The sequence below is a fragment of the Capricornis sumatraensis genome, chromosome 2 (genome assembly GCF_032405125.1).
Source record: "Capricornis sumatraensis isolate serow.1 chromosome 2, serow.2, whole genome shotgun sequence".
In the NCBI taxonomy this organism is placed as follows: Eukaryota; Metazoa; Chordata; class Mammalia; order Artiodactyla; family Bovidae; genus Capricornis; species Capricornis sumatraensis.
Genome location: NC_091070.1, coordinates 32,260,586 through 32,284,508, shown reverse-complemented (window position 1 = coordinate 32,284,508; position 23,923 = coordinate 32,260,586). Strand labels below are relative to the sequence as shown.

Genomic DNA, 23,923 nt, shown 5'->3' with positions numbered 1-23,923 from the left:
GAAACTTCAATATCCTTTCTTGTACTGACAATTGGAAATAACTAAAACATCAATACAAAGACACTATATGGGTGAACAGGTACAATTATAGATCAGAGATGCTGTATGTTGGATGTTTTCTTGTGCTTCTCTGATCATTTCAGTGATATATCATTAAGTATTATATGTTTAGTTAAGAAAATTTGGGATGTATATAGAAATCTTATTCATGAATTTAATGTCTTCTCTTTTTATAGAAACTTAATTAGTGTACTATTAGGTTTTAATAAACTAAAGCTTTTGTTGATTCATGAGTCAGAGTTTTGAACAAACTGCCATCTATTTTTTCTTATAGAATTATTTTTAAATCCAAAGTAACTGTTTTTTTGCCCTTTAGATGAATTAGATAATATGAACAGTACAGAGAGAATCTCTTTTCTCCAAGAAAAACTACAGGAAATCAGAAAATATTACATGTCTTTGAAGTCTGAAGTTGCAACCATAGACAGGAGGAGAAAAAGATTAAAAAAGAAAGACAGAGAAGGTAATTTGATTATAATTTTTTTCCCTCTATTTTTCAAATATATATCATATCACTTTAGAAGATTTAGGTTTGTCACTTTTTGAATATAGTATATAAATTATTTTTAGATTCCTAGGTTTTCTTCTTTGTTGCTGTTGTTGAAATGAGTCAACAACTGAATTAGTCAGACTTTTGCTTTGGGGCTTTAAATGTTTTTTTTTTAACTATTTATTTTTATTTTTTGGCTGTGCTGGGTCTGCTTTGTGTGTGCTCTCTCTGATTTCCACGAACGAGGACTGCTCTCCATTGCGATGTGCAGGCTTCTTAGTCGGGTGGCTTTTCTTGTTGTGGAGCACAGGCTCCAGGGCACGTGGGTTTCCGTAGTTGCAGCTCACAGGCTCCGTAATTGTGGTGCGTGGGCTTCACTGCTCTGTGGCATGTGGAATCTTCACAGACCAGGGTTGAACCCAGCCTGTGTCCCCTTCATTGGCAGTGGACTCCACTGCTCCACCAGGGCAGTCCAGAATGAGACTTTTGAAAGGGACTATGAGCTGTTTTACAAAACGTGTGATTTTACTAAATGTGCTGGGTTCTCAAGAAGAGCCTGCTCCCTCTGAATATCTCTCACTATTCAACAGATATTTTATTGACTGCCTATTAACAGGCATTATATATTATGGGGTTCATCAAAATGAAGAGGCATATGGCTTCTTCTCTAGGAGATTGTCTTGTTGGGATTGTAAGTCATTTCCTAAGCAACTACTGCATAAGATACTTCAGCTCTACAACATTAATGCACATATATCATATGCCAGGCCTTCTTTCAGGTGGTGAAAGTACAGAGATGAATGAGATACAGACCTCGATCTCAAAGTCTTATTGTCCAGTGAAACTGTGTGTTGAGAGTCCTAAGAGTGATACACAAGTATAGGTGGAAGGAGAGATGACTTTGATATAATCATAAAGACAGTAGCATCTAAGCTAAACCTTAAAAATTCATAGGATTGGCTTTAGTTAAACATTGTCATGCTCATGTCTACCCCAAGCCCCAAGCCCAGGCCTCACTAAAATAATATAAAGAAAACTAGAAGCCCTATATGCCCAAGGACAAGAGAATGGGACAGCAGATTGACTGTGGCCAACAGGAAATGTCAGCGGTATGTCAGCACATGAGAGAATGCTAAAAACCTAAGCTTGTTTATCCTTGTAGTGGGACAAAACAAGGAGAAGCTAATTCATACTACATCACCCCCCAGAAAAGCTCTGAAGGCAGTGAGTGTAAAGTGTGAGGCTGAAAAATGGAGACTGGTTGAAATGGAAAGAGAAATTGGATCCTTTCATCCCACTCTGTGAAGCAAACTACCTTTTCCCCTAGCTTTAGCCAAAAAAAAAAAAGACAAAAAAAACCCCAGGAGGTTAAGTTATTGGAGGCTGGAAGGGATCACAGGCTTATAAAAAGACTCAGGAAACCAGCCATAGCTGAAGATGAGGGTTAAATGGTATTAAGTGGTAAACCGAAAAGAGGGAGCTTAAGTGAAAGTTGCCAGTAATGAATGATGAGACTCCTATTCCTTTTCCAAACAAAGATCTCATCTTCTTAGCTCTCTGAAAGCTGGTAACTAAGCTTATGATTATTCCTGGAAGGAGACTGAAAGATTCCTCTAAAGAAACTGGTCAGTCCAAGAGAAATGATCTGACAGAGATACCAGCATTTGGAGGTTCCTGAACCAAAAAGCAAGTTCCTTGCCAGTCACTACGTGTGCAGTGCCCAACATTTAAAAGCCTGACATCCTCATGTACAGCTTCCAATTAGCTTAATGCTCCTTCTCTTAAACATGGAAGTGAAGACCAGATGTTTGAGGGAAACCCCTACATAAATACAGAAACCAAAATAGAAAATGAGAACAAAAAAGAACTTGGACAACATGCCATATAAAAACAACCATAATTAATATCCAGAGTTACAGGAGGATACTGCAGTATCCTTGAAACAAGAATGTGGTGGTGGTTTAGTCGCTAAGTTGTATCTGAGTCTTGCAGTCCCATGGACTGTAGCCTGCCAGGTTCCTCTGTCCATGGGATTCTCCAGGCAAGAATACTGGAGTGGGTTGCCATTTCCTTCCCCAGGAAGCCAGAATATGAGACTGTTAATGAAATTCAGAGAACATGAAGGATCTCTTAAAAATATGGTAGTAGGAATAAAAAATAAAAAGAAGGATTAGATAACAAGGCTAGAGAGATACCAGTAAAAAGTAAAAAAGATAATAGAGAATAAGAGAAGTATAGGAGATCCAACTTCTGAATCATAAGCTTTCTAGAGAGTACTGAATAAACATAGGAAGTTGTCATCAAAGACCTAAGAAAAATTTCCAGAACTGAAGGAGATGGATTAGAAGATTGAAAGGACTTGCTGTGACCTCTATAAAGAATGGGAGTGGGGGTGGTGGGAGGGTGGGCAGGAATCACACCAAAGCAAATTATGAAACTTCAGAACCCTTTGGATAAAGGTAAGATTCTAAAAGTTTAGCATATATGTGTTATTCTCTCAGTCATGTCTGACTCTTTGCAACCCTATGGAACCATAGCCCACCAGGCTTCTTTGCCCATGGGATTTTCCAGGCAATACTGGAGAGGGTAGCCATTTCCTTCTCCAGGGGATCTTCCCGACCCAGGGATTGAACCCATGTCTCGTACATCTCCTGCATTGGCAGCTGGGTTCTTTATCACTAGCACCACCTGGGAAGCCCTTTACCATATAAAGGTACATACAAAAAGATGGGCCTCAGAACAGCGTCAGATTTCTCATGTCAGATTTCTCGATGGTGACATTAAAACTAGAAGCCAAGTTATGAAGATAACATGAGATCCAGCAAAGAAGGAATCCCATATAGGAAAACAATAAGGAAAATCTCAAAATGATGGTGAAGGGAAGCCCTAGAATGACTACTGCATAGCAAGCCTACAAAGCGGCTATTTCAGAAATAGGATAGAACAGTAGGGGAGGGCTCTAGGAGAGATGTCCCTTTAAGGAAAAAAAAAAGTAAATTACCTGATAGGCTTGCCCATCTCGAGAGAAGTTTTCTATCTATGGCACTTAAGAGATGAATTACTGATAGAATGGCCTGTATCATATATGGTCTTGAAGCATTCGACTCCAAGTCCAGCAGTTCTCAAGTCCTGGAAATACAGTGGAGCAAAAGGAAAGAGACTGACTTTCCATGTTTGTCCTTTTCTTGAAAAACTAAATAGCAAGAAGTCTTTACAGAATTTTTAAACACAAGAACAACAAATCAACAAATGGAACTTTCTTCAGAGAACTTTCAGTTGCTTTGAGTTTCCTAAAGGTCATACAAGTTTCAGACAACCAAGAATATAATTTTCTTACAGTCTTTTCCCCTTTTTTGATTTTTAAAATTTGTGTGTGTGTGTGTGTGTGTGTGTGTGAAGTGAGTTATTAAAGTGAGACATTGAGTGACTTCTAGTATACATATTGGAATTTGTAGTATTGAGTTAAATATATTGACAGTACACACACTGAGGGAGGTATACCTAAATAAAAATTAAAACTTTAAGTAAAATAGGAATAATTGAGCAAAGATTGGCAAAAGATAGAGCTCTGCAAAGAAGTGTAAACTAAAAAATGGCAAAGCAGCTGATGCACAGAATAGTGATCTTTAATCCATGCTTCTGGAGCATTATGTTAAAGTCATTTGGGCACTTTTTCTAGTCACTCAGCCACAGTTCCATCCTGATCCCATGATTCTGATATCTGATCTAGATTACTGCTCTTTGCTTATGAGAGTCTTGTGTCCATCAGATATATTGGGACAGGATAAAGATAGGAAGCCAATGGTTAGCTGGTTAAAAGATGTTTTCTAGGATGGGGAATTCTTTTAGAGCCCTATAACCCAGAGAAAGGCAGGAATTTGCTACAGTGAGAACTTATCTCAGGTTGATCTTGTTTCTGATTTGGGGACAAGGTGATTTTCTTTCAGGGATCTTTCAAGTAGGAATTTAAGAGGTTATACCTAGTCTTTATATTTTATGGTGCCTTTTTTGAACTCAGTTATTTAAGTGATTAGAGACTGATTCCACTCAGTTAAGCCAAACAAAGTTTTTGCTGCTGTTAATTCCTTCATGCACCATTTGAGAGGACTGTAATGGAAGTGAATAATATTTAAGAAATTTATTTCTAATTTGCCAGTGGTTGGGTATCTGTGTGTGATAGTTTTCCAGTCTAATGCAGCTTGTTTGATTCCACAGTGTCTCATGCCGGAGCCTCCATGTCATCTGCTTCATCAGACACTGGAATGAGTCCCTCTTCATCGTCTCCCCCACAAAACGTGCTTGCTGTAGAATGCAGGTGATAAACGTTTTCTCTGCCTTCCCAGCAGTTTGCTGCCATGGACATAAATCCCCAAACCCTGAAATACAACCACAGAAAGCACTCAACTGGTTTGATATTGCTAAGTATATCCTGTACACTTTTCAAGGCTGGATTGTATCTACTCCCTTCTCTTTTCTTTTTTTCTGTTGCAAAAAATACGCTGATTAGTAACTGAAGTTTAGGCAGCCTGCCATATTTGTCATAATTTTTCCTTTATAATTTTTTTTTTCATTTTTTCTTGTGAAGATAGAAAAAGGGCACTTAGCAAATTTGAAACTGTATAATAAAGCTTTCAGGTGTTACAGAAATCATAGACAAGCAAGTGCACATGATAAACATCAAGTATTATCCAGCTACATAGTTACTGCTGCACTTTCACTGGGATGTATTTGAACACTTGGTGAGTAGGGGGTTTATGTTGTGTTCTTTTTAATTGTTGGTTTTATTCTTTTTGTGGAAGCACTTGCTCTTTAGAACTGCCAAAGTATATGTTCAGCAGTGTGCCCAGGTTTAATGTGTAAATGGGACAAAATAAATTGTGAAAGGAAGTGTAGTTGACTGAAAACTACAGTTGTAATAAGTCTTCCACTTTTTATAGGATTTTTGAGCACACAATTATGCAAATATTTTAATGTTTATTAATGTTTACAGTGGAATTGTGAATAAGTTTTCAGTGGACTATCTTATCCCTTGACAAAAATATTTTGTCTTTTTTCTATGTAATTTCAGAGTTTTTATTTTGTTACAAAAAAACAAAAATGAAATATATAACAACAATGAAGTTATTTAACAAGATTTCTAAAGCTGAAAATTTTGTGTAAAATAAGGTATTATCTTGCAACTTGTTAAATATATTTATTCAGACATTGGATGTTGTATTTTTATGTATTTTTTAAAATATTAATAAAATTGAAAAAAAGAAAATTCTAGGTTAATTCACTCTTCAAATGACAATAGCTCTCAGCTGTCCCTTTTACAGGAGGTTGCATCCAGCAGCTTTGCCTGTATTGAAGGGAATCTGTCTCAGTCCTTCAAACAGTGTCGAACTATATAAATGGGCATCTGGATCATTAAAGTATGTCCTTGTTTAGAAACTTTGGCAGTCCTAGTATTTAAACCATTTTGAGGATCAAATTTTTGGTTGCCCTTAAAATATTTTGTCACCGTTTTTATGTTTGCTATACTGCCGAATAAATTTATATCTCCCAAAGTTGAGATGCGACAACTAAGTAAAGCAATTATGTATGCTTTGTTTGTGAATTGTTTCACAGACTGATACATTTTGTAAATAATTCTTCCAAAATCATGTATTTAAAGCATTTTTGCCATATACATTATGTAAAAAGGTGATTTTTTAAAATCAGTTTTTAAATTCATGTTTGTACATTGAAAGGGGTTTTTTTTAAACCTCCTTTTCTGTGTTTAATATGCTGTAGAGTAATAACCTAGATGCTCTAGACTGTATATCAGGATCTGATTTACAAGAACAAAGTCAGAGCCAAACACTAGTGATGGCATAGCATTACTGAAATCATTGTTTCTTAATTTCATTTTACCACATTGTGAACTTGTGATTCAGATTCCTTCCATTTTCGCAGAGAATTAAAAACAAAAAAGTACTCTTGTAAAATGCACTTTTCTGTCTTTTCTTTGCAAAGCAGAAGTATTTCAATGTAAAATAAAAATGGAGCTCAGTGGGCAGTATTAATAAAGGCCATGTTTTAAACATAGGCTTTATATTTTCAGTTTTCATTTAAGTGATTGTTTTTTTTCCTCCAAGTGCCAATAACTCACAGTTGGAAAATCAGACTTCACAAAACAAAGCATATTCAATACATTCTATATATTCTTCAGTCTCTACAATTAAATATCTGTAGTACTTAATTATAAAAATCTTAAAACTGTCACTCTGATACAGTTGGAACCAAGAGGCAACCTTATATTCATACATTAGATATTTTAATGATTTATCAGCTTGAATATTGTCCTTTCTAATCAATATAAATCTGGTAATGAAGTATTGAGACCTTGCTACAGAGAGCAAAATTATATATTCACTGAATGGGTACATGAACACTGTTAAAATCCTTTTATTGGGGCCAGTGGCCAGAAAGGACTATGAAAGTAATTGAATTTTGAAAGAGTATTGATGAAGTATTAAATTCATACATTCACCATATTTTGAAATTAGCTAACCTTTGAGTAGATAGCCCTTCTATATGACTAAAAAAAAATAAAATAAAGGTATTCTTTAATATGTAAAGTGAAAGGTGCTATCTATAAAATCAACTTTTTTGAAGATTATGGAGATTTCTGTTTTAATATTCCAGGTGTGCTTTTACTGTAGAATTTCTGGTTTTCCTGTTCTTCACTAAGATATTTGTACTTAGCACATTACATGCTCTGTCTTCTACAGAATTACTTTAAATTGGAAATCTTTATGCATTGTGCTATTAATTTCTTTATATACCTTTCTTATAAGCCCTGTAGTATAACATAGCTATCAGCATTGTATAAGCATTTTGAAGTTCTGAATTCAACCACACATAAAAACAATTATTTGAATTCATTCATCAACAGTTTATTGGGTATCTTTGACGTCCCAGGCATTGTGCTAAGGCCCAGGAGACAAAACAGTGAACATGACAGAAAAAGGCCCCTGTATTTGTGGACTGCATAATCTAATGAGCTCTGTGTTAAACAGTTACACTATGTAATTCTTATCTGTTGGCCTGATTATCATATGAAGTTAATGGCGTGCTATCAGAAAAATGATACAGAGTCCAACTAGTGTGCAGGCAAACGTGGTCTGAGGAGGCTTTGCAGAGAAAGCAAACTGAGCCCCAGTGAGGATTATAAATTGGTTAGACAAATACGAGGAGAAATATGGAAAGTAAAGTGCTCAGGCACATTGAGGAGAAGCTGGTGCTAAGAGAACAGAGCTGAAGCAGTAGAGGCAGGAGCCAGGTCAAGCAGAGGTATTTAGGCACTGCCCAAGTCTTATATACTTGCCCATCTCTGCCTCTTGCTTCTTCTGGTCCCCCCACCACTCTCATCCCTACATATTCAGAACTGTTTTAAGAGCCACTTTTCCAGGAAGCCTTTGCTGACTTTTTAACCACCCCCAGAATGTCACTCTCCTTTATGCTCATATAACATATTCAATCTTTAATATTTTCTTGACAGCTTATCTTGTATATTACATTTGTTTACGCATGTGTCTTTCTACCTTACTAGATGTGTAGCTCCCTAAGGACTCCTCAGTCACAGGGGTAGCCCACAAAGTGCCTGGTCCAGCACCTAATATGTAGTAAGATGGTCAAAACTATGTTTACTTAAATTAAGATTTGAATTGCCATTGTATTTTTACTAATGATGCTTATGCACAAAGTCAGACATTTAAAAGTTGTCTTTGGTTTTCTTTTCATAAAGTCATTTAAAAATAATATTTGAGAAGTGTAAAACTTGTTCAGTAGTCTAATCTTCCAAAAAATATCCTTAAGCTGATGAGTTCTTTTTCCTCTTCTTGTTTCGTCTTTCCTGTTCCATTACTCTCATATAGTTACAGATTTTTATCCCATTACAGGAAAACTACAGTATGTCATAGCATTCATCGTTAGTGAATACTGAAAGATTTTAAACAGAATAAGAAGAGCAGTGTTTCTAATTTTGGAATTTGTAATTAACATAATTATGAAGTCATCGTCATTCTGTAATTTGTACCACACAAAATTCACCTTGAAAAGTTCTACTTTTGAAAAACTTAAGAAGCTTCCATGTAGATACAATAAATGAGTACTCACATAATAAGTAACTGGATTTCTTCTCAAGGCTAAGTTACATTAAATAAGACAATCATCTGATTCAAATCATTTTTTAGTACATCTCATGGGCTTCCCTAGTGGCTCAGTCAGTAAAGAATTCACCTGCAATGTGGGAGATCTGGGTTCGATCCCTGGGTTGGGAAGATCCTCTGGAGAAGGGCATGGCAACCCACTCCAGTATTCTTGCCTGGAGAATCCCTATGGACAGAGGAGCCTGGCGAGCTGCAGTCCATGGGGTTGCAAAGAGACTTAGTGACTACACACAGCACACGTAAAAATTATGTTTATTTATCTGAAATTCAATTGAACAGTTTTGGTGATGCAGTCATTATCTCCACAATTAGCCCTAAAATAGAGCTAGTTGAAGGCAGTTATGAACACAGACTTAACTGTAGTATTCCTTTGATAGGACACCTTTACCATCAATAGTTAACTGCTCTTAGAAATTCTCTTTGATACTTACCCAAACCTGCACTCAAATAAAAAGCTAAATCTAACTGCATTAAAATTAAAAACTTCTCTATGACAAGACATTGTATGAGTAAAGTCACTATAAATATCCACATACAGGTTTTTGTTTGAGTATAAGTTCTCATTTCTCTTGAGTAAGCACCTAAGAGTAAGTTTTGTATGACTGTACCATTTTGCATTTCCACCAGCAACACACAAATTTCAGTTGCACTAAATCCTTGCCAGTACTGCATATTGTCAGGTGTTTTTGTTTTTAGCAGTTCTAATAGTTGTGATATTTAGAAAGGTAAAGTGATTTGCCCATCCTCAGCTTATAAATCCTATTAAGGAGAATTTCACACCCCATAAGTTCTCCTTAACCATACCAAGTGTTGGGGCGGATGCAGAAGAACTCGAACTCTTACTCCCTATTTGAGAATACAAAATGTTACAACTACTTTGGAAAAATTTCAACAGTTTATTAAAAATTTAAACATATGACCCAGCCATTCCATTCTTAGAAACTTACCCAAGAGAAATGAAAGCATGTCCATACAAAGTAACAAAAACTTGAAATAACCCTAATATCTATCAGCTGGTGAATGGATTAATAAATTACTGCATATCCATACAATGGAAAACAGCTCAGCAATAAAATGAAATAGATGAGACAGGCAACAGTTGACTCAATTAAGCTGAGTGAAAGAAGCCAGTCAACAAAGAATACATATTTTATGATTGATTCCAGAAAATACGTATGTTAATCTATAGTGACAAAAAAGCAAATCACTGGGTTCTTGGAAACTGTGTAGGGGCTGTGGAGTGGGTAAGCTGGGAGGAAGAGATTATAAAGGGGCTAAGGGGACATCTGGTGGTTATGGTTGTACTCATCTTCCTTGTTAAAATGATTTCATGGGTGTATACATATGTGAAAATTAATGAAAGTGTATCCTTTAAATGTGTGCAGGCTGAACGTAAAACAATCTTTTAAACATGCAAACCCAAACCCAAGGTCTGTGGTTGGCTAGTTCAGAATTCAGGTTAATCAAGTTGGAGATTTTTTTTTTAGCCTGGTGAAAGTAAGGAGAGATTTGTGCTTTTTCCCATCAAAATATGTTCTGACACTTTTGAGGATCCTTCATCTGACCAGAAATCTTAAGATCTTCCTGTTAACGCAGGTAAAATAGGCCTAGTATATTCATTTCTCAACGTTGAGTATAAACAGAAATCCTATTTTTCACTATTTACCTAAGCTAATTTATGTAACCTTTTCCTCTAATATCTGAACATTTCTCAAATACCTTTTTGAAATACTGATGCTATTAAATTGAAAATTTTACTGTTAACAACTTTGAGTAGTCACTCCTGAATTAAGATTTTATGTGATCTTCATTTCTTATTATTAGAGTTTATACTCTCATCCTGTATAAGCTGCTAGTTTAATAGTCACAGAATCCTGCCTTAAAGTTTTATTATACTTTCTTATTCACTGTGTCTTCAGCTTCCATCTGTTTTCTCCATTGTCTCAAGGTTTCTTCCCTCTACAGTGCCAGTCACCTGCCTCACCTCTCTGTAGCCTCATCTTGGAACACACTGTCAAGCATTTAACCTGGCCTCTGGCAGTTTTGCTGAATTACATATTATTAGTACTAAATGACATAAGTAAGAGGTAAGGAAATGGGTAATGTCTAAAAGAGTAATAATATTAAAAGGGCTTAACGTGCAGAAATCAGTGTTTCTTTTTTTTCATTCACTGGTTCATTTAACAAACATCAATAGACTGCTTCCTGTGTACCACATTTTCTTTGGTGGAGTATGGTTTTAGCACAATAGACTCAATTTGCCAGTAATGGACTTCAAAAATGAAGAACTATCTTTAAAATTGATAAGCCTCTAGCCAGGCTGATTAGAAAGGAAATAGAGAAGACACAAATCACTAATATCAGGAATGAGAAAGTGGCATTGCTGCAGACTGTCTATAGCTATTATAGGGACAATAGAGGAATACTATGAATATCTCTATGCTAATAAATTCAACAATTCAGATGAAATGGAAAAGTTGAAAGACATAAATTACCTAAACTCACTTAATAAATATATATAACCAGATTAACACTATTATCAAATAGAATTAATGTTAAAAACCTTCCCACAAAGTAAAACTCAAGATCCAGCTTTACTGTGAATTGTACCAAATATTTAAGGAATACATAATATTAAAACTAAAGAAGACATAATATGAATTCACCAAACTCTTGAAAAAACTGAGGATGAAAGAATGCTGCCGATTGACTCTATGACCCCAGCTCTCTATCATGAAAACTAGACAATGAAAGAAAGGAAAACTAAAGACCAATATCCTTCTGAATATATATGCAGAAATCCTAAACAAAATTTTAGCAAATACAATCCAAAAACATATTAAAAGGAAAATACGTGAGTCAAATAGGGTTTATCTCAGGAATGTATGGTTGGTTTGATAGTCAAAAATTAATATAATTCAGCTTAGAAACCATCAGATGCAGAAAAGGCATTTGACAAAACCCAACATCCATTCCTTAACAGACAGAATAGAGGGCAACTTCCTCAACCTGATAAAGGACATCTATCAAAAGTCTACAGTTAACATACTTAATGATGAAAGAAAAAGAAGTCATAGGCATTCAAACTGGTGAGTTTAGCAAGAATGCAGGATGCAAGATTAATAGATGAAAATCAATTGTATTTCTACATTGTTACTGTTGTTTAGCTGCTAATTCATGACAGACTCTTTTGTGACCAAACGGACTGTAGCCCTCCAGGCTCCTCTGTCTATGGTATTTCCCCAGGGCAAGAATACTAGAGTGGGTTGCCATTTCCTTCTATAGGGGATCTTCCTGATCCAGGGATCGAACCTGGGTCTCCTGCATTGGCAGGCAGATTCTTTACCACTAAGCCACCAAGGAAGCTGCATTAATATGTATTAGCAATAAATAATCACAACAGACTAGTTCCAAAAAGGAAAAGGAGTACGTCAAGGCTGTTTATTGTCACCTTGCTTATTTAACTTATAGGCAGAGTACATCATGAGAAACGCTGGGCTGGAGGAAGCACAAGGTGGAATCAAGATTGCTGGGAGAAATATCAATAACCTCAGATATGCAGATGACACCACCCTTATGACAGAAAGTGAAGAACTAAAGAGCCTCTTGATGAACGTGAAAGAGGAGAGTGAACAAGTTGGCTTAAAGCTCAACATTCAGAAAATTAGATCATGGCATCCGGTCCCATCACTTCATGGCAAACAGATGGGGAAACAGTGGCTGACTTTATTTTTTGGGGCTCCAAAATCACTGCAGATGTTGATTGCAGCCATGAAATTGAAAGACACTTCTTGGAAGGAAAGTTATGACCAACCTAGATAGCATATTAAAAAGCAGAGACATTACTTTGTCAACAAAGGTCCGTCTAGTCAAGGCTATGGTTTTTCCAGTGGTCATGTATGGATATGAGAGTTGGACTGTGAAGAAAGCTGAGTGCCACAGAATTGATGCTTTTGAACTGTGGTGTTGGAAAAGACTCTTGAGAGTCCCTTGGAGTGCAAGGAGATCCAACCAGTCCATCCTAAAGGAGATCAGTTCTGGGTGTTCATTGGAAGGACTGATGTTGAAGCTGAAACTCCAATACTTTGGCCACCTGATGCGAAGAGCTGACTCATTGGAAAAGACCCTGATGCTGGGAAAGATTGAGGGCAGGAGGAAAAGGGGAGGACAGAGGATGAGATGGTTGGATGGCATCACCAACTCAATGGACATGAGTTTGGGTAGACTCTGGCATGGTGATGGACAGGGAGGCCTCGTTTGCTGTGGTTCATGGGGTCGCAAACTGTCAGACATGACTGAGCAACTGAACTGAATCAGAAATTGAAATTGTAAAAATATCATTTACAATAGCATAAAAACGAAATGTTACAATAAATCTGATAAAGAATGGGAAAGACTTAAAACTACAAAATTGCTGAGATAAGACTAAGTACAGTTTTGTTAAAGAAATGGTGCTGAACAATAGGATATCCATATGCAGAAAGAATGAACATATACAAAAACTCAGAATGGATTACAAACCTAAAACTAACACTTTTAAAAAGAAACCAGGAGAAAATCTTGTGACCTTGTACCTATCTGGGTTAGGTAAAAATTTCTTAAATACAACACCAAAAGCACAGTCCATAAAGGAATATGTTGATGAATTGGACTTTATTAAACTTAAACTCCTTGGCTCCTTAAAAAGACTGAAAGAATACTTCTTTTGTTAAAAGAATAAAAAGACAGGAAACAAACTGGGAGAAAACATTTGCAAAGCATTTATCAGATAAAGGACTTGTATCCAGACTATATAAAGAACTCTAAAAACTCAACAGTCAAAAAGGCAAATAATGCAAGTTAAAAAGAGTAAATATTTGAAAACACACTTCTCCAAAGAACACATATGAACATCAAAGAAGCACATATAAATGGTGTTCATCAAGAGAATGAGAAGACAAGCTATAGACTGGAGGCAATATTATGCAAAAGAGATACCTGATAACAGACTCTCTCTTAGTCTGTTTGGACTGCTATACAAAAATAAACTGGGTAACTTATAAACTAACACTTATTTCCTATGGTTCCAGAGGCTGGGGATTCTAAGATCAAGCTGCCCGCAAGGTTCAGTGAAAGCCTCCTGGCATAGGAAGGGATCGGTTGCTTTGTGGGCCTATTATAAGGGCTCTAAGTCCAGTCATGAGAGCACCCATTCTCATGACCTAATCATCTCCCAAAAGCCCCACCTCCTAATACCATCATTAGGGATCAGGATTTTAACACAAGAATTTTGGGTGGACACATATTCAGATCATAGCAGACATATCCAAAATATACAAAGATTTCTTAAAACTGAACAATAAGAAAACAGACTTAAAAATGTGCCAAAGTCCTTAACAGACACAATCACTGAAGAAAATATACAGATGGCAAATATGCACATGAAAAGATGCTCCACATGACATGTCATCCTGGAAATGCAAATAATACGATAAATCACTACACATGTAATTAGAATGCAAAAATTGAAAACACCAACAATACTGTGTGTTGTGCCATGTTGACAAGAATCTGGAACAACAGGAACTCTATTTATTTATTTATTTATTTTAATTGGAGGCCAATTACTTTACAATATTGTAGTGGGTTTTGCCATACATTGACATGAATCAGCCATGGATTTACATGTGTTCCCCATCCTGAATCCCCCTCCCATCTCCCCATCCCATCCTTCTGGGTCACCCTAGTGCACCAGCCCTGAGCACCCTGTCTCATGCATTGAACCTGGACTGGCGATCACAACAGAAACTCTTAATTCATTGCTGGTGGGAACGCAAAATGGTATAGCCACTCTGGAGACAATTTTGTTTCTTAACAAAATTAAACATACTTCTACATATGATACAGCAATCCTACTCCTTAGTATATACTGAAATGGATTGAAAAAACGTCCACACAAAAACTGGCCTAGAAGGTAATAGCAGCTTTATTCATAATTGCCAAAACTTGGAAGCAACCAAGATGTCCTTTAGTTGTTGAATGAATGAACTGTGGTACACCCAGATCGTTCAGTATCATTCAGCACTAAAAGAAATGAGCTATCAAACCATGAAAAGACATGGCGTAACTTTAAATGCAAACTACTCAGTATAAGAAGCCAATCTGAAAAGGCTATGTACTGTACAGCTCAAAGTATATAACTTCCTTTAAAAAGCAAAACTATGGCGACAGTAAAAAAAAAAAAAAAAAAATAGTGGTTGCCAGGGGCTGAGGAGAGGGATAAATAGGTGGAATGCAGAGGATTTCAGGGCAATGAAACTATTCTGCATGACACTATAAGGATGGATACATGTTATACATTTGTACAATACCAAGAGTGAACTGTAATGTAAACTACAGACTTTGATGTGCATGTAGGTTTATTGATTAAAAGGTGCTATTCTAATGTGGGAGGGAGGACTTTGTGCTTGTGTGGGTTCAGGGGATGTATCAGAACCCTCTGTACGTCTTGTATAGAATCACAATCTTCTTGTGACTCTCAAACTTCTCTAAAAAATACAATCTTTTAAAAAGTGATCAATATCATAGGGGATTAGGGAAATACAAGATAAAACCACAGTGAGAATCCACTACCTGCCTTTTAGAAGATTAAAAAACGGTGACCATACCAAGTGTTGCCCACAAAATGAAGGAACTGGAACTCTCATATACTGGGATAGCAGTTTTGGACAAATGTTTGGCAGTTTTTTAAAAAAATTAAACATCCATTTCAACTTTCAGTTCACTTTAGTTCAATCACTCAGTCATGTCCGACTCTTTGCGACTGCATGAATCGCAGTACGCAAGGCCTCCCTGTCATCAACTCCCGGAGTTCACCCAAATTCATGTGCGCTGAGTCGGTGATGCCATCCAGCCATTTCATCCTCTGTTGTCCCATTCTCCTCCTGCCCCCAGTCCCTCCCAGCATCAGGGTCTTTTCCAATGAGTCAACTCTTCGCATGAGGCGGCCAGAGTATTGGAGTTTCAGCCTCAGCATCAGTCCTTCCAATGAACCCCCAGGACTGGTCTCCTTTAGGATGGACTGGTTGGATCTCCTTGCACTCTAAGGGACTGGCAAGAGTCTTCTCCAGCACCACAGTTCAAAAGCATCAATTCTTCGGCTCTCACCTTTCTTCACAGTCCAACTCTCACATCCATCCATGAACACTGGAAAAAACCATAGCCTTCACTAGACAGACCTTTGTTGGCAAAGTCATGTCTCTGCTTTTTAATATGCTATCTAGGTTGGTCACAACTTTCCTTCCAAGGAGTAAGCGTCTTTTAATTTCATGGCTGCAGTCACCATCCGCAGTGATTTTGGAGCCCCCCAAAATAAAGTCTGACACTGTTTCCACTGTTTCCCCATCTATTTCCCATGAAGTGATGGGACTGAATGCCATGATCTTTGTTTTCTGAATGTTGAGCTGTAAGTCAACTTGTTCACTCTCCTCTTTCATTTTCATCAAGAGGCTTTTTAGTTCCTCTTCACTTTCTGCCATAAGGGTGGTGTCATCTCCATATCTGAGGTTATTGATATTACTCCCGGCAATCTTGATTCCGGCTTGTGCTTCTTCCAGCCCAGTGTTTCTCATGATGTACTATGCATATAAATTAAATAAGCAGGTGACAATATACAGCCTTGATGTTCTCCTTTTCGTATTTGGAACCAGTCTATTGTTCATGTCCAGTTCTAACTGTTGCTTCCTGACCTGCATACAGGTTTCTCAAGAGGCAGGTTAGGTGGTCTGGTATTCCCATCTCTTTCAGAATTTTCCACAGTTTATTGTGATCCACACAGTCAGAGGCTTTGGCATAGTAAATAAAGCAGAAATAGATGTTTTTCTGGAAGTCTCTTGCTTTTTCCATGATCCAGCGGGTGTTGGCAATTTGATCTCTGGTTCCTCTGCCTTTTCTAAAACCAGCTTGAATATCTGGAAGTTCACAGTTCACATACTGCTGAAGCCTGACTTGGAGAATTTTGAGCATTACTTTACTAGCTTGTGAAATGAGTGCAATTGTGCAGTAGTTTTAAGTATTTACTTAAGAGACCAGGAAAGATGTGTCATATAAAGTACTTATATACAAATACTTAAGCAGCATTTTTTTTTAGTCCTTTAAAATTTATTTTTTTAAGTTCTAGTCTCTCTCTCTTTTTTTAAATGGTGATGGAAGTAACGTCCAAAGCTGTAAAGAACAGTATTGCATAGGAACCTGGAATGTTAGGTCCATGAATCAAAGTAAATTAGAAGTGGTCAAACAGGAGATGGCAAGAGTGAACATCAACATTTTAGGAATCAGGGAACTAAAATGGACAGGAATGGGTGAATTTAATTCAGATGACCATTGTATCTACTACTGTGAATAAGAATCCCTTAGAAGAAATGGAGTAGCCCTCATAGTCAACAAGGGTCTGAAATGCAGTACTTGGGTGCAATCTCAAAAGCGACAGAATGATTTCTGTTCGTTTCCAAGGCAAGCCATTCAATATCACAGTAATCCAAGTCTATGCCCCAACCAGTAATGAAGAAGATGAAGTTGAATGGTTCAATGAAGACCTACAAGACCTAGAACTACCACCCAGAAAAGATATCCTTTTCATCATAGGGGACTGGGATGCAAAAGTGGCAAGTAAAGAGAAACATGGAGTAACAGGCCAATTTGGCCTTGGAGTACAAAATGAAGCAGGGCAAAGGCTAACAGAGTTTTGTCAAGAGAATGCACTGGTCATAGCAAATGCTCTCTTCCAATAACACAAGAGATGACTCTACATGGACATCACCAGATGGTCATGCCGAAATCAGATTGATTATATTCTTTTGCAGCCAAAGAAGGAGAAGCTCTATATAGTCAGCAAAAAGAAGACCAGGAGCTGACTGTGGCTCAGATCATGAACTCCTTATTGCCAAATTCAGACTTAAATTGAAGAAAGTAGGGAAAACCTCTAGACCATTCAGCTATGACCTAAATCAAATCCCTTATGATTAAACAGTGGAAGTGACAAACAGATTAAAGGGATTAGATCTGATAGACAGTGTGCCTGAAGAACTATGGATGGAATTTTGTGACACTGTATAGGAGGCAGTGATCAAGACCATCCCCAACAAAAAGAAATACAAAAAGGCAAACTGGGTGTCTGAGGAGGTGTTACAAATAGCTGAGAAAAGCAAAAGGCAAAGGAGAAAAGAAAAGACATACCTATTTGAATGTAGAGTTCCAAAGAATAGCAAGGAGAGATAAGAAAGCCTTCCAGGCATCAATGCAAATAAATAGAGGAAAACAATAGAACAGGAAAGACTAGAGATCTCTTCAAAAAAATTAGAGCTATCAAGGGAACATTTCATGCAAAGATGGGCACAATAAAGGACAGAAATGGTATGGACCTAACAGAAGCAGAAGATATTAAGAAGAGGTGGCAAGAACACAAAACTATACACAAAAAGATCTTCATGATCCAGATAACCACGATGGTGTGATCACTCAACCAGAGCCAAACATCTTGGAATACAAAGTCAAGTGGGTCTTAGGAAGCATCGCTATGAACAAAGCTAGTGGAGGTGATGGAATTCCAGTTGAGCTGTTTCAAATCCTACAAGATGATGCTGTTAAAGTGTTGCACTCAATATGCCAGCAAATCTGGAAAACTCAGCAGCGGCCACAGGATGGGAAAAGGTCAGTTTTCATTCCAACCCCAAAGAAAGGCAATGACAAAGAATGTTCAAACTACCACACAGTTGCATTCATCTCACATGCTACAAAGTAATGCTCAAAATTCTCCAAGCAATTTTCAAGAGTACATGAACTGTGAACGTCCAGATGCTCAAGCTGAATTTAGAAAAGGCAGAGGAACCAGAGATGAAATTGCTAACATCCACTGGATCACCGAAAAAGCAAGAGAATACCAGAAAAACATCTCAGTTCAGTTCAGTTCAGTTGCCAGTCGTCTCCGACTCTCTGTAACCCCATGAATCGCAGCACACCAGGCCTCCTTGTCCATCACCATCTCCCAGAGTTCACTCAGACTCACGTCCATCGAGTCCGTGATGCTGTCCAGCCATCTCATCCTCAGTCATCCCCTTCTCCTCCTGCCCCCAATCCCTCCCAGCATCAGAGTCTTTTCCAATGAGTCAGCTCTTCGCATGAGGTGGCCAAAGTACTGGAGCTTCAGCTTTAGCATCATTCCTTCCAAAGAAATCCCAGGGTTGATCTCCTTCAGAATGGACTGGTTGGATCTCCTTGCAGTCCAAGGGACTCTCAAGAGTCTTCTCCACACCACAGTTCAAACGCATCAATTCTTCAGCGCTCAGACTTCTTCACAGTCCAACTCTCACATCCATACATGACTACTGGAAAAACCATAGCCTTGACTAGACGGACCTTAGTCGGCAAAGTAATGTCTCTGCTTTTGAATATGCTATCTAGGTTGGTCATAACTTTTCTTCCAAGGAGTAAGCGTCTTTTAATTTCATGGCCGCAATCACCATCTTCAGTGATTCTGGAGCCCCCCAAAATAAAGTCTGCCACTGTTTCTACTGTTTCCCCATCTACTTCCCATGAAGTGATGGGACTGAATGCCATGATCTTTGTTTTCTGAATGTTGAGCTTTAAGCCAACTTTTTCGCTCTCCTCTTTCACTTTCATCAAGAGGCTTTTTAGCTCCTCTTCACTTTCTGCCATAAGGGTGGTGTCGTCTGCATATCTGAGGTTATTGGTATTTCTCCCAGCAATCTTGATTCCAGCTTGTGTTTCTTCCAGTCCAGCATTTCTCATGATGTATTCTGCATAGAAGTTAAATAAGCAGAGTGACAATATACAGCCTTGAAGTACTCCTTTTCCTATTTGGAACCAGTCTGTTGTTCCATGTCCAGTTCTAACTGTTGCTTCCTGACCTGCATACAGGTTTCTCAAGAGGCAGGTTAGGTGGTCTGGTATTCCCATGTCTCAGAATTTTCCACAGTTTATTGTGATCCACACAGTCAAAGGCTTTGGCATAGTCAATAAAGCAGAAATAGATGTTTTTCTGGAACTCTCTTGCTTTTTCCATGATCCAGCGGATGTTGGCAATTTGATCTCTGGTTCCTCTGCCTTTTCTAAAACCAGCTTGAACATCAGGGAGTTCACAGTTCACGTATTGCTGAAGCCTGACTTGGAGAATTTTGAGCATTACTTTACTAGCATGTGAGATGAGTGCAATTGTGCGGTAGTTTGAACATTCTTTGGCATTGCCTTTCTTTGGAATTGGAATGAAAACTGACCTTTTCCAGTCCCGTGGCCACTGCTGAGTTTTCCAAATTTGCTGGCATATTGAGTGCAGCACTTTCACAGCATCATCTCAGGATTTGAAACAGCTCAACTGGAATTCCATCACCTCCACTAGCTTTGTTCGTAGTGATGCTTTCTAAGGCCCACTTGACTTCACATTCCAAGATGTCTGGCTCTAGATTAGTGATCACATCATCATCATTATCTGGGTCGTGAAGATCTTTTTTGTACAGTTCTTCTGTGTATTCTTGCCACCTCTTCTTAATATCTTCTGCTTCTGTTAGGTCCATACCATTTCTGTCCTTTATCGAGCCCATCTTTGCATGAAATGTTCCCTTGGTATCTCTGGTTTTCTTGAAGAGATCTCTAGTCTTTCCCATTCTGTTGTTTTCCTCTATTTCTTTGCATTGATCACTGAAGAAGGCTTTCTTATCTCTTCTTGCTATTCTTTGGAACTCTGCATTCAGATACTTATATCTTTCCTTTTCTCCTTCTGCTTTATTGATTATGCCAAAGCCTTTGACTGTGTGGATCTCAACAAACTGTGGAAAATTCTTCAAGAGATGAGAGTACCAGACCATCTTACCTGCCTCCTGAGAAATCTGTATGCAGGTCAAGAAGCAACAGTTAGAACTGGATGGAACAACAGACTGGTTCCAAATCGGGTAAGGAGTACGTCAAGGCTGTATATTGTCACCCTGCTCATTTAACTTATATGCAGAGTACATCATGCAAAATGCTGGGCTGGATAAAGCACAAGCTGGAATCAAGATTGCCAGAAGAAATACCAACAACCTCAGATATGCAGATAATACCACTCTAATGGCAGAAAGCAAAGAGAAACTAAAGAGCCTCTTGATGAAGGTAAAAGAGCAAAGTGAAAAAGCTGCTTTAAAACTCACCATTCATAAAACTAAGACCCTGCCATCCAGTCCTATCATTTCATGGCAAATAGATGGGGAAAATGTGGAAACAGTGGCAGACTTTATTTTCCTGGGCTCCAAAATCACTGCAGATGGTGACTACAGCCATATAAAGATGCTCCTTTGAAGAAAAGCTATGACAAAACTAAATAGCATATTAAAAAGCAGGGACATTACTTTGCCAACAAAGGTCCATATAGTCATAGTTATGGTTTCTCCAGCAGTCACGTATGGATTTGAGACTTGGACTATAAAGAGAGCTGAGTGCCGAAGAATCGATGCTTTCTAACTGTGGTGTTGGAGAAGACTCTTGAGAGTCCCTTGGACTGCAAGAAGGTCTAACCAGGCCATCCTAAAGAAATCAGTCCTGAATATTCACTGGAAGGACTGATGCTGAAGCTGAAACTCCAATCCTTTGGCCACCTGATGTGTAGAACTGACTCATTTGAAAAGACCCTGATGCTGGGAAAGATTGAAGGCAGGAGGAGAAGCGGACGACAGAGGAGGAGATGGTTGGATGTTCATCACCAACTCGATGAACAAGAGTTTGAGCAAGCTCCGGGAGTTTGTGATGGACAGGGAAGCCTGGCGTGCTGCAGTCCGTGGGGTCACAGTTAGACACAAGTGAGTAACTGAACTGAACTGACTGAAGTGCTAGTCTTTTTTTTTTTTTTTTAACTTTGGCCACACCGCATCAGGATCTTAGTTCCCCAATCAGCGTCTGAGCCCTGGCCACAGCAGTGAAAGCACTGATTCTTAACCACTAGACTAGTACATAGCTCTGACAATTTTATTTGTAATAGCCCCAGACTGGAAAAAAATCCAAATATCCATCAACAGTTGAATGGTTAAACAAACTTTAGTATATCCACAAATCAAATACTATTTACCAATAAAAATGAAGCATTGATAAAACAACATGGGTGATCTCAAAATCATGCTAACTGAAAGAAACCAGACAATATACAAGGGGAACATATTGTATGATTCTATATAGCATTATGGCTGGAAAAACATGGATTTGAACTGCCTATGTTCACTTACATGTATTTTTCTAAATAATAAATGCTACAGTACTACATGATCTGAGATTGGTTGAATCTGAGGATGTGGAACTATGGATACTGAGGGCCAACTCTAAGTTATACAATGTTCGACTGAGCAGAGAAATGGCACCTCTAACGCTCACGCTGTTCAAGGGTCAGCTGTATATAATAATCTAGAAAGTACAAACTATAGTGACAAAGCAGAGGATGATGGGGGAAGCAGGGAAGGATGAGTGGAAGAACAGATTTAAAAAAGGGAACCAAAGAAACTTTTGGATATGATTATTATTTTGATTTTGGTGATGGTTGAGTGGATGCATGCATATGTCAAAATTCATCAAATTGTACACTTCAAATATGTAGCATTTATTGTATATCAATTATAACCTCAATAAAGCTGTTTAAAAAAAAGATCGATCATCCATTATAGAACCATACTTTGGGGACAATTATTAACACTATCTCAATTTGGAAAAAGCTATACTGGAATTCTTATCACCAAATCAGCAAGAGTGATGTCTATGTTTGAGAAGAAAAATCTACCCTTACCATAGACTTACTTGAAGAATTTACTCTACTGCATGGTTTCTGTGGCAATTCAACTTCAGTGAGCTGTTTATTTCTATTTGCCTTAATAGTTCTCCTCCCTTTACATGTCACTATTTACCTTATTCCTCAACACCCAGCTGGGCTTCCCAGGTGGTGGTAGGGGTAAAGAACCTGCCTGTCAATGCAAGAGACATAAGGGACGTGCGTTTGATCCCCAGATCCAAAAGATCCTCTGGAGGAGGGCATGGCAACCCACTCCAGTATTCTTGACTACAGAATCCCATGGATAGAGGAGCCTGGTGGACTACAGTCCATGGGGTCACAAAGAGTCAGACACGACTGAAGTGACTTAGCACGAATACCCAGCTAGTCTCCAACAGCTTCTGTGCTGCCAGCCCTCTCCAGTACCACAAGGATTAGCTATGAGCTCAGTGAAGGATGAAAAGGGGGATAGGGGAGAATGATTTTATTAAAAGACAAGAGCAGTCACCTAAAAAAGATTGTTTGGAGCTGGATTCAATCCATCACTAAGATTCTAAACTAAAAATCACTAGCAGATCACCAGTAACACTGAACGCTGATGCTACTTTCTGTTTGTGTTTAAAATCAGGTTTTGACAACAGCCCAAGCTTCTAAATAGAAGACTGAGTTACAGGAAGAAACATGCAGTGTGCAAGAAAACTACCTACATGTGACTAACACCTGCTAACTTGTAAATAGTGAGGGCATGGGCTGCTGCTTAGCTCCAGTGGAAGTCACAGCAGAGATGACCACCTTGCTGTGGACACCCTAGCAACATCAGTAAACTGTGAGTAGCAGTTGAATAACCAACCAAACAAAAAAAGATAAAGCTAGGTTTTTACCTAGATTATGCCTTCTCTCTGGTTTAGCATAAAAATCAAGACTTGTATTTGGAATGAAGTCTTAAACCTCCTTTTTGCTATGTCTTCTGAATAAGGCAAGTATTAGAAAAGCATCTAGGCTAGTTAAGTGTCATGGGTCTCTCTGAGTTGATTCTGCTCTGGAAACTTTTGCTGTCAGGTCTGGCCCAGACTACCAAATTACTAACGTTTCACACCATAAAGAATCTGCCTGCAATGTCAGGAGACCCAGGTTTGATCCCCGGGTGGGGAAGATCCCCTGGAGAAGGGAATGGCTACCCACTCCAGTATTCTTGCCTGGACAATCCCATGGACAGAGAAGCCTGACGGGCGACAGTCCATGGGGTCACAAAGAGTTGGACATGACTGAGCAACTTTCACAAGCTTTTTCTAGGCTAAACTTATTCTTGTTGTTGCTGTTACTATTATTATTGCCTCAACACGCTTCTTTGCTCCTGCTGTTGAGCTGAGGTGGTTGGGTACTTTAGACTGCTGGGTTCCT

The 23,923-nt window shown here is 38.2% G+C and overlaps 1 protein-coding gene across 1 annotated transcript in view; it reads left to right on the top strand.

Moving 5' to 3' along the window:
* The window catches only part of ARID4A (AT-rich interaction domain 4A), a 57,324-nt gene extending 50,854 nt beyond the window's left edge, over positions 1-6,470 (top strand). Inside the window, exons 22-23 of the mRNA XM_068992229.1 lie at positions 377-523; positions 4,766-6,470. Of these exons, the coding sequence (XP_068848330.1) occupies positions 377-523; positions 4,766-4,869 (251 nt within the window). The 3' untranslated portion in view covers positions 4,870-6,470. The remainder of the gene's footprint in view (positions 1-376; positions 524-4,765) is intronic.
* Positions 6,471-23,923: the final 17,453 nt, after the last annotated feature.